This window comes from Schistocerca americana, chromosome 7 (assembly GCF_021461395.2).
Source record: "Schistocerca americana isolate TAMUIC-IGC-003095 chromosome 7, iqSchAmer2.1, whole genome shotgun sequence".
NCBI classification, from domain to species: Eukaryota; Metazoa; Arthropoda; class Insecta; order Orthoptera; family Acrididae; genus Schistocerca; species Schistocerca americana.
This window is the reverse complement of record NC_060125.1, coordinates 322,501,118-322,511,053: the sequence shown is the minus strand read 5'-3', so window position 1 is coordinate 322,511,053 and position 9,936 is coordinate 322,501,118. Positions and strand designations below refer to the sequence as shown.

Sequence of the window (9,936 nt, the reverse complement as noted above, 5' to 3'; positions counted from 1 at the left end):
TAGAGGCCTCGCAGTTCATCCATTGCTGCTACGCGCCCCGCCCGACCTTGAATCGCCCCTTGCTACAATCTGTATCTGTAAGGACTCCGTAATACATAAAGGTACGTCCTTATCAAGGAAAGATTCATTGATAACGTTCTTATCGCAAAAAGTTACACAATGTGGTACTCTACAAGTCAAACATACCATGTATCTGCAATTCTGGTGCTGGCCATTAAAAATATTAGATATTTCGCCCTGCAGGGATTCATCCTCCGTGTCACAGAAAACTACGAAAGCTTGTGAATTCTGGCCACTAATTTATCTTTTGGCGCCAATATACTTCTCTCGCCGCTGGCTTACGACTGTCACGTGCTAGCTGTTGTCTGAATCGAGCAGCTGTTTAGTTCGCGTCGGCCTTGGCGTTAAGAGGAGTGTGTCTTCTGTGCAAGACGAAACTGTTATGAAGTAGTGTCTCGTCTGCGCAAGGCGAACCTGTTACCATGTCAGGTACGGGTACCGTATTTGTTTCTGTAATGAGTAACAATAATAATAATAACAGCAGGATGCGGGATGTAGTACTTATCACGCAAGTGACTTGACGATGGGTATTATTTCGTAACACAGACAGAAGTACAGCATGTTACTGCACTCTTGACAGTACTGTCATACTGTCACTGTTACTATCCCTTCCTATTTCAGTCGTACCGGAACTGAGATGCGTAGTGGCTCAAGTTCACAACTGAAACCATTGGTGTCCACAGCCTGCTTCTTTATGTATAATTGTATGTTGAATGACGAATGAAGCTACCGTAACGTTATTTATTATACACAGTGCATCCCTTGGCTGTTAATGTACATCCTATACTAGCCTACACTATACTATAGAACAAGTTTCAACAGATGAAAAGAGTGATCTCGAATAAAAACCAACAGATGAACATCAAGGATAAAAAAAAAAAGATAAGCTAATCGTTTTTTCACGGCCGTTTCCGTGGGCATGGAAGAGTTGAATTGGCCTACATCATCATATGCTTCCCTGCATGCAATGTATGATCAATATGATAATAAAATTACTAATTGCATATAGTTGCTTACAACTGAAGCAGAGGTCCGGAGTTCGATTCCGAGTTTTACTGAGGTGAAAAGCCCTGAAACAGAGTCTACTCAACCTCGTGAGGTCAGATGAGGCGCTACTTCAATAAATAGGCAATTAACACGCACCCACCAAATTGATGTGAAGTTTTCACCATGCTGGGAGGCACGCTATACTTGTTTCTTAAGGCGAAATGGGGCAATGGTGGTATCAAGACACTCAACATTGTGTTCGAGGAAAGCAGGTGGGGCATCGTACCGGATGGTGTTACTGTAATGAATATTGTTCGTCGACGAAATATTGTTTAAGAAATGATAGATTTGCGACATGGTAAGTTATAAATGTATTTACGCAGCCTTGTAAGATGGAAGAAGGAAAGTCACACTATGGGTCAAATAGTGAAGGATAAGGCACAGACGATGAGTCAAGCGTTATAAATCAATAAAAAGTTCCAAGGAGGGGCCTCAAATTCGGTAACTTCTGTCTGGACTTACACAATACCTTCAGTTCTTTCGAGACATTTGACAAATGTGTACAGCCAATGCAAGCGGAACACACAATTTTTAGTAACGGCGCACTCAAAAAATTAAACGCCAGAAACATAACAATAACAGTTGAATCATTGTTACATAAGACAGAAATAAAACAGTGCGATGAATGAAAATTACAACCACTCCATAGGCCTGGTAGGCGCCCAAATATATTGCAGTAAGCTCTATATGCATTGCATTTATTACAGCAAACACTGTTTTACATAAAGCAAGAAATTAAAAATCTTTTACTGGGTGGGTAGGACCACACCAGAGCAATCTTTGTTATTAGTTAGTCTCTCTCTCTCTCTCTCTCTCTCTCTCTCTCTCTCTCTCTCTCTCTCTCTCTATAGAGTGTCCAGACTAAAAGATGTAGCATGATGTAATGGGTGGGAAAAGGAAAGAAGATTAGGGTTTAACATCTTTTTAGAGTTAGTAGATCCTAAAGGTAATATGTCTAAATGAACATATGTCCGAAACTGAAAATATCAGTCTCTTCAATAAGTTTACAGACTACAAAATGGCTACCACCGTAGAGCTAGTGGTTATAGAGCCTCTTGCATACCAGTTACTTCCTCAGTAGACTCTGAAAGCAGAGAGAATTTTTGTCATATAAATGAATAACATATATTTGAAGGTTGTGGTCTTCAGTCCTGAGACTGGTTTGATGCAGCTCTCCATGCTACTCTATCCTGTGCAACCTTCTTCATCTCCCAGTACTTACTGGAGCCTACATCTTTCTGAATCTGCTTAGTGTATTCATCTCTTGGTCTCCCTCTACAATTTTTACCCTCCGCGTTGCCCTACAATCTAAATTTGTGATCCCGCGATGCCTCAGAACATGTCCTACCAACTGGTCCCTTCTTCTTGTCAAGTTGTGCCACAAACTCTTCTTCTCCCTAATTCTATTCAACACCTCCTCATTAGTTATGTGATCTACCCATCTAATCTTCAACATTCTGCTGTAACACCACATTTCAAAAGCTTCTATTCTCTTCTGGTCCAAACTATTTATCGTCCATGTTTCACTTCCATACATGACTACACTCCATACAAATACTTTCAGAAACGACTTCCTGACACTTAAATCTATACTTGATGTTAAAAAATTTCTCTTCTTCAGAAACGCTTTCCTTGCCATTGCCAGCCTACATTTTATATCCTCTCTACTTTGACCATCATCAGTTATTTTGCCCCCCAAATAGCAAAATTCATTTACTACTTTAAGCATCTCATTTCCTAATCTAATTCCCTCAGCATCACCTGACTTAATTCAACTACATTCCATTATCCTCGTTTTGCTTTTGTTCATGTTCATCTTATATCCTCCTTTCAAGACACTTTCCATTCCGCTCAACTGCTCTTCCGAGTCCTTTGCTGTCTCTGACAGAATTACAATGTCATCGGCAAACCTCAAAGTTTTTATTTCTTCTCCATGGATTTTAATACCTACTCCAAATGTTTCTTTTGTTTCCTTTACTGCTTGCTCAATATACAGATTGAATAACATCGGGGAGACACTACAACCCTGTCTTATTCCCTTCCCAACTACTGCTTCCCTTTCATGTCCCTCAACTCTTATAACTGCCATTTGGTTTCTGTACAAATTGTAAATAGCCTTTCGCTATCTGTATTTTACCCCTGCCACCATAGAATTTGAAAGAGAGTATTCCAGTCAGCATTGTCAAAAGCTTTCTCTAAGTCTACAAATGCTAGAAACGTAGGTTTGCCTTTCTTTAATCTTTCTTCTAAGATAAGTTGTAAGGTACAGTATTGCCTCACGTGTTCCAACATTTCTATGGAATCCAAACTGATCTTCCCCGAGGTCGGCTTCTACCAGTTTTTACATTCGTTTTTAAAGAATTCGCGTTAGTATTTTTCAGCTGTGACGTATTAAACTGATAGTTCAGGAATTTTTGCATCTGTCAACAGCTGCTTTCTTTGGGATTGGAATTATTATATTCTTCTTGAAGTCTGAGGGTATTTCGCGTGTCTCGCACATCTTGCTCACCAGATGGTAGAGTTTTGTCAGGATTGGCTCTCTCAAACCTGTCAGTAGTTCTAATGGAATGTTGTCTACTCCCGGGGCCTTGTTTCGACTCAGGTCTTTCAGTGCTCTGTCAAACTCTTCACGCAGTATCGTATCTCCCATTTCATCTTCATCTACATCCTCTTCCATTTCCATAATATTGTCCTCGAGTACATAGCCCTTGTCTAGACCCTCTATATACTCCTTTAACCTTTCTGCTTTCCCTTCTTTGCTTAGAACTGGGTTTACATCTGAGCTCTTGATCTTCATACAAGTGGTTCTCTTTTCTCCAAAGGTCTCTTTAATTTTCCTGTAGGCAGTATCTGTCTTACTCCTCTTGAGATAAGCCTCTACATCCTTACATTTGTCCTCTAGCCATCCCTGCTTAGCCATTAGTCGATCTCATTTTTGAGACGCTTAAGTTCCTTTTTGCCTGCTTCATTTACTGCATTTTATATTTTCTCCTTTCATCAATTAAATTCAATATTTCTTCTGTTACCCAAGGATTTCTACTAGCCCTTGTCTTTTTACCTACTTGATCCTGTGCTGCCTTCACTACTTCATCCCTCAGAGCTACCCAGTCTTCTACTACTGTATTTCCTTTCCCCATTCCTGTCAATTGTCCCCTTATGCTCTCCCTGAAACTCTGTACAACCTCTGGTTTAGTCAGTTTATCCAGGTCCCATCTCCTTAAATTCCCACCTTTTTGCAGTTTCTTCAGTTTTAATCTACAGTTCATAACCAATAGACTGTGGCCAGAGTCCACATCTGCCCCGAGAAATGTCTTACAATTTAAAACCTGGTTCCTAAATCTCTGTCTTTACATTCAAAAGTTAATCATCAGCATATGTCACACCCTTGGGTACTGTATAGGCACTGTATTCCTAGATAAATGAAACATTATTACATACATTAAAAACTGTTATATATGTTAACTTAACATAGCTGTAAGAACTGATGACAAATGTGCTCCACATTTAAAGAGTTAGACAGCCACAAATGGACTAAATCTAAATTTTGACCAGTGCACAAGAGTGACACAAACTGTTTCAACATGTATTGATAATATTGTAAGGAGCTATAATTACACTGTAAAAGAAAATTTTATTCCAGATTTTTGTGTATCAAACCATGCAGCACTGTCTGTAGGTTATCACTATCAAAATTAAATACCGGCTACACAACAAAAATATGTAGGCACTTCAGTCAAGAAAATGTGGAGGTATTTATTACAGACCAAAGCCTAACCATGTGGTGAGCCAGCAAACATACTTCAACAAATGACAGATATAATAACAGATCATCCTGCAGACATTTATTTAAGGATCTAGGGATATTCACAGTAGCTTCTCAGTATATATACTCTCTTATGAAATTTGTTATTAACAACCAAACCCAATTCAAAAGTAATAGCAGTGTGCATAACTACAATACTAGGAGAAAGGACGATCTTCACTATTCAAGATTAAATCTAACTTTGGCACAGAAAGGGGTGAATTATACTGGCACTAAAGTCTTTGGTCACTTACCAAATAGTATCAAAAGTCTGACAGATAACCAACAAGTATTTAAGAAGAAATTAAAAGAATTTCTGAATGACAACTCCTTCTACTCCATAGAGGAATTTTTATATATAAATTAAGGAAAAAAAAATATATTAAAAAAAATAAAAATAAAAAATAAAGAAAAACAAAAAACAAAAAATAAAGTTGTTGTATTAACTTAAGTATGTTGTTAAATTAACCTAATTATGTCATGTATTGGAAAATTCGACTCATTCCACATCATTACGAAATATCGTATTCATGATCCATGGAACTAGTATTAATCTAATCTTTAACAAAAGTCATGAGTATTTTCAATGAATGCTTCCCTTTGTAACAGTATGGACTAAGTCTGACAAAAGTAGAGTATGAATGGCAAAATGAATTAAAATATCCATCATTAAGGGGAGGAAACTGCATATGGATGCAAAAGTTAATCAAAACCCTGAATTACTTAAATATGTAAACACGTACAAAAAAATTGACAAAGTAGTTAAGGATACAGGGTACTTCTCTGGCTCAATATTAAGTAAAGATCAACACCTATTTCTTTCAGGCTCAGTTTATAATGTATATTTGTACAGATTTTTTGTTGATACTGGTTTTGCAGCACACTTTCTAAACATATTAGAAGTATTTTAAATATTTTTGAACCTGCTTAGGGTTATTAAAAATTACAAAGAAATTGATGCAATTTTTTCCTCAAAATGCTTCCTCAAATTGAGGTACCATTTAATCCAATGTTATACATTTGAAGGAGACCAAATTTTTACCAGATATGCATGACATGATGGACGAGGTACTAGACTTACTTAATTCCACCTATTATGTATATTACAAGGTTAAAAAATATCACATCTTACACTTTAATTTTTATATTTTTTTCCTAATAAAAACGTTATTTTTTCTATGGTTTAGTTTATTCTGCAATAAAGCTTAGGTCTACTACACAGGTATGGACTATTGCAAGTTACAGAAAAAAAAAATTAGTGCAATGTTTTATAAACTTCAGGAAATATTTGTACCTGAATTCTGAAAAATACAACTTGGGGGAAATTGCGAATGAAGGTATGAGTCCAATTAAACTGTGCCGCAGAACATTCCTGAAGCATAGTCTTCATCACGCAGCATTTTGTCATCTTCAAGCTTCCTCTTTTGCACTTCTTGCTTCTTTGGTAACTTGAAGAGCGAATCTTTCACTTTCATGCACCCATTGTCTGTTGATTTATTAATTTATTGATCCATTTTCATCTACAGCTGCACAATGTGCAAGAGATATTTGTTTTTTTATTAACAGTTTTACATATAATATACCTTTGTATATAATAACACATTAATATATCAAAATATATCAATTAACGATGAATACTTAAATAAATGTTGTTACCCTATATACAGAGAGAGAAAATATGAATGTTCTTCTGAATGAGACTACATTGGGTAAACACACAAAAAATTAGTTTTGTTGTTGTTGTTGTTGTTGTGGTCTTCAGTCCTGAGACTGGTTTGATGCAGCTCTCCATGCTACTCTATCCTGTGCAAGCTTTTTCATCTCCCAGTACCTACTGCAACCTACATCCTTAGTTTTGTAGGTATTCATTTACTGTGTAAAAGCAGTGATCAACCAAGTACGGCTTCAGTTTAAATTTGAAGTGACCAATGTTTTTAATGGTATCTAGTATGGCATTCTATAGTTTGATACTAGGATGGATAAGGCTGTTTTGAAATAACTTTGTGTTGGCGCTTTGAACATGTACATCCAATTTTTGTCTTGTATCATAGCTGTGTATTGTGTGATTTTGAGTGATGAATGGTACTTTTGTATGTAAGTTTTGCTTTAAATACATTATATTTTCAAGTATATATATGCAAGGAAGTGGCATGATCATCCTTTTTCGGAACAGTGATCTACATGATTTGCGATTATCTACCCCTTTCATTATTCTTATAATTTTTTTTTTTTTAATTTTGAATGTTTTGATGGCATCTCCAGAATTTCCCCAGAACATAATCCCATACTGGAAGTGAGAGTGTACAACTGCATAATATACACACTGAAGGATGTTGTAGCTGGTACAATTTTTTAATATACGCAGCACAAAACAAGAAGTACTTAATTTTTTGTTCATTTGCTCAATATGTGCTTTCCATTTCAAGTTGTCTTGTAGATGAAGTCCAGAAATTTGGTACAGGCTGTTTTGGCAATTGTCTGTCCGTATAGCTCTAGATTGGGTGATATCAGATTTTTTGTTTGTGCTGTGTGTATATCCATAGCTACAGTTTTTTCAGTGCTTATTATTAAGTCATCAAAGTAACATGTTAGCATGTCAGTGGCTTCTTTTATGTTTTTTACAAGAGTTTCTTCTGAGTTTCCTGCAATTAGAACACTTGTATCATCAGCAAATTGAAATATTTTACTGCTGTCATTGCTTTTATTTAGGTCATTTACATAGAGTAAGAACAGTACAGGACACATTACTGATCCTTGTGGCACTCCATATTTAACAGTCAGTAGCTTGGAATTATATTTCCTTATGACATTGTCCCATTCTTGATCTATTTCCACATATTGTTCCCTGTTCTTAAGATAAGAGCTGAGCCAGTTGTTAGCTGTTCCCCTAATGCCAAGATTTTCTAGCTGGTGTAGCAATTTGTCATGATTTATGGTGTCAAATGCCTATGACAAATCTAAAAATATGCCCATTGTAAGTTTTTTGTTGTCTAATGCTATCAGTACCTCTAATAGAAAGGAGTGAACTGCAGCTTCAGTTGAGCGGTTTGCGCTAAATCCATGTTGATATTCTGACAGAATGCCATTTACCTCTAAGAAGTCTGTTAGCCTCTTATTGAAAAGCCTTTCTAATATTTCTGAGGAAACAGCAGAAGTGCCAGTGGTCTGTAGTTGGAAATGTCTTCTTTGTTTCCTTTCTTGTATAATGGCTTTACTTTTGCTATTTTCAAACATGAAGGAAAAGTTACTGTAGCAAAAGATAGGTTACATAGGTGGGTTAAGGACTCAGTAATCAAGTCCCCACACTTCTTTATAATGAAATCAGGTATATCATCCACACCTGCAGAGTGTTTCATTTTGAGACTTTTTATTGTAACCTGTACTTATTCTACATTTGTTGGGTACAGAAACATTGATCTGCTTGAGACTTTTTCCCCTGTTTCTGTATGCTGTTTTTTATTAGAAGTCTGTTGTAGTAGTTTCTCTGTTACATTTATAAAATAGTTATTAAACATATTAGCTACTTCCTGTGGGTTATTAATGGTTTCCAAGCCAGCCTTTAATACTATATTATTAACTCTACTTTTGTAAGATTTGGTTTCTTTTTTTACAACTTGCCGGATTGCTTTGGTTCTGTTTGAAACATCTTCTATGTATTTGTTATTGTCTCGTTTCTTTGCCTCCTTTATTATTTTGTTAAGATAGATTTATATTTTTTAAAGTAACTATCAAACTCCTGAGTTGTGTTGTAGCTTCTTGCAATATTGTGAAGGTACCATTTTCTAGCACAAGATTTCCTTATACCACTAGTAATCCACTTGTTGCTTTTAGTGGTTTGCATTGTTTTGGTTTTCAATGGAAAAGCAAGACCAAAATAATATTTAAAAATATTCATGAGTGTCTGAAATGTATCATAAATATTTTCTGTACTATACACTATCTCCCATGATTCTTGTTGGAGATAATTCTGGAATGTTTGTACTGCAGTATTACTGAAAGGTCTGCCCACGTGTGTAGTCTTCCTCATATAATTATAGGATGGATTAGTGTTTACGCAAAAGATTATAGCCTGTGCATGATGGTCTGCCAGTACGGCTTTAATTACAACTGATTTATATTTTGTTTTGGAGCTTATTATTATTTGGTCTATGGTAGGGCTAGAATGATTCGTTTCACGTGTAGGGGAGTGGATTGTAATCTCCAAATTATTGGCTGTTAATACACTCCTGGAAATTGAAATAAGAACACTGTGAATTCATTGTCCCAGGAAGGGGAAACTTTATTGACACATTCCTGGGGTCAGATACATCACATGATCACACTGACAGAACCACAGGCACATAGACACAGGCAACAGAGCATGCACAATGTCCGCACTAGTACAGTGTATATCCACCTTTCGCAGCAATGCAGGCTGCTATTCTCCCATGGAGACGATCGTAGAGATGCTGGATGTAGTCCTGTGGAACGGCTTGCCATGCCATTTCCACCTGGCGCCTCAGTTGGACCAGCGTTCGTGCTGGACGTGCAGACCGCGTGAGACGACGCTTCATCCAGTCCCAAACATGCTCAATGGGGGACATATCCGGAGATCTTGCTGGCCAGGGTAGTTGACTTACACCTTCTAGAGCACGTTGGGTGGCACGGGATACATGCGGACGTGCATTGTCCTGTTGGAACAGCAAGTTCCCTTGCCGGTCTAGGAATGGTAGAACGATGGGTTCGATGACGGTTTGGATGTACCGTGCACTATTCAGTGTCCCCTCGACGATCACCAGTGGTGTACGGCCAGTGTAGGAGATCGCTCCCCACACCATGATGCCGGGTGTTGGCCCTGTGTGCCTCGGTCGTATGCAGTCCTGATTGTGGCGCTCACCTGCACGGCGCCAAACACGCATACGACCATCATTGGCACCAAGGCAGAAGCGACTCTCATCGCTGAAGACAACACGTCTCCATTCGTCCCTCCATTCACGCCTGTCGCGACACCACTGGAGGCGGGCTGCACGATGTTGGGGCGTGAGCGG

At 37.7% G+C, this 9,936-nt stretch overlaps 1 protein-coding gene across 2 annotated transcripts in view; it reads left to right on the top strand.

Moving 5' to 3' along the window:
* The first annotated feature begins 363 nt into the window (after positions 1 to 363).
* The window catches only part of LOC124622150 (D-threo-3-hydroxyaspartate dehydratase-like), a 130,601-nt gene continuing 121,028 nt past the window's right edge, over positions 364 to 9,936 (top strand). Inside the window, exon 1 of one of the 2 annotated variants that reach the window (XM_047147788.1) lies at positions 364 to 489. In XM_047147788.1, coding sequence (XP_047003744.1) covers positions 483 to 489 — 7 coding nt within the window. In that variant the 5' untranslated portion in view covers positions 364 to 482. Of the gene's footprint in view, positions 490 to 942; positions 1,030 to 9,936 lie in introns of those variants that run through there. The other variant, XM_047147787.1, reaches the window with a different exon arrangement.